Raw genomic sequence first — 1,674 nt, 5'->3', positions numbered from 1 at the left:
AGACCCTGCAGACTCTGTGTCTCAGGACCCTGCGTCTCAGGACCCTGTGGACTCCGTCTCAATGAGGTGACCCAATAACTATATTTTAAATAAAGGTAAACGTTTCGGCCACGAGGTGATGTCTGGAACATTTTCTCTCTGAACACCCGACGCCGTCTGAAGGCGAGGAGTCTTTCCTTAAACAACAGAACCGGTCCAGTTCTGTTCTGTACTCACGTTCAGGTGGGAGCCTTGAATGTCCAACGCTAAGCACATGTCCGTGAAGTAGTTGAGGTTCTTCTCGTCCAGCAGGATGTAGACGGGGACTCGGCGCTTGTTGGACGCCTCCATTAGGTCACACAGCAGGTCCACGTCGGTGAAGACGTCCATCACCAGAGCGATGACCTGCAGAAACGACGACACGTGAGTCCAACAGAACCAGAACTTCATTCAGAGAACAGAACAGGTTTCTGATGAAGGAGCGCTTTGATTTCAGCAGCTGCTCTTTCACTTCCTTCACAATTTTTAATTCACTGAACGTAAAAAACCATAAATCCTGCAGCTGGATCAGGAATCGAACATTCAAGGATTCAAGGTTCTTTATTTGTCGTACGCACCACATGGAGTATGAGGTGGAACGAAACCGTGCACACAGGGTCCCAGTTACATCCAACAATAAAATGTAAAAGAAAAACAGTAATAAGATCAAAGATTACACAGTTTTTACACTTGAATTTTCCATCCATGGGACAATAAAGGTCGTTTCTATTCTATTCTAAGATATGAACTTAGAAAAAACATCAACTAAAAACACACTAAGCACTAATAGCATAAAAACATTACGTTGAACAGCAGAACATGAGTCTGTGTGAGCAGATGAGCACGCATGAACACATCAACATTTAAACAGATCAGCAGCAACATGAAACAGATCAGCAGCAACATGATGTGATTCTCCTGGTTAGAGATTCATGAGTCTAACAGCCTCAGGGTAGAAGCTGTTCCTCAGTCTAGAGGTTCTGCACTTAATGCTCCTCAACCTCCTTCCTGAGGGGAGTGGGGCAAAAAGTGTGTGCTGGGTGAGTGTGGTCCTTCATGATGCAGGTGGTCCTCTTCCTGCATCTGGAGGTGTAGATGTCTGTGATGGTGGAGAGACTGACTCCAACATCTTCTGTGCAGCCTTCACCACTCTCTGCAGAGCTTTTCTTTCTGCAGCTGTGCAGCCTCCATGCCACACGTTGATGCTGGAGCACAGGATGCTCTCCACTGCACACCTGGAGAAGGAGGTGAGGACTGAGCTTCCAGACCAGCTCGTCTCAACCTGAGGAAGTAGAGTCTCTGATGAGCTTTCTTCATCAGGCTGGTGGTGTTGTTGCTCCAGCTGAGGTTGTTGTTCAGGTGCACACCCAAGTTCTTGTAGCTGGAGACCACTTCCACCGCAGACCCTCCTACGTTCGGGGGGTGGGTGTGTTTATTAATCCATAACAACATAACATAATCCCCCACAGACATCACCGGTGTTCAGTTCAGACCCAGTCCCAGTAGAACCATCATCCAGTCTAAACGGGTCACAGGAAGTTGGACTGAACTGTTTTCAGAACTTTAACTCTTTTTACACGAACAAGCTGAATATGGAGGAGTCCACCTATAGCTACTTCTGTCTCCGTCCACCTGTAGCTACTTCTGTCTCCGTCC

General features: G+C 47.2%; 1 protein-coding gene across 1 annotated transcript in view; it reads right to left on the bottom strand.

Moving 5' to 3' along the window:
• Window positions 1-1,674, bottom strand: part of fam83c (family with sequence similarity 83 member C) — a 16,511-nt gene that overhangs the window by 9,613 nt on the left and 5,224 nt on the right. Inside the window, exon 2 of the mRNA XM_037679725.1 lies at window positions 217-384. Within this exon, the coding sequence (XP_037535653.1) occupies window positions 217-384 (168 nt within the window). The remainder of the gene's footprint in view (window positions 1-216; window positions 385-1,674) is intronic.

This window comes from Nematolebias whitei, chromosome 7, assembly GCF_014905685.2.
Source record: "Nematolebias whitei isolate Nwh7 chromosome 7, NemWhi1, whole genome shotgun sequence".
NCBI lineage: Eukaryota > Metazoa > Chordata > Actinopteri > Cyprinodontiformes > Rivulidae > Nematolebias > Nematolebias whitei.
Note: the sequence above shows the minus strand (reverse complement) of the source record. Positions and strands in the feature narration are given on the sequence as shown.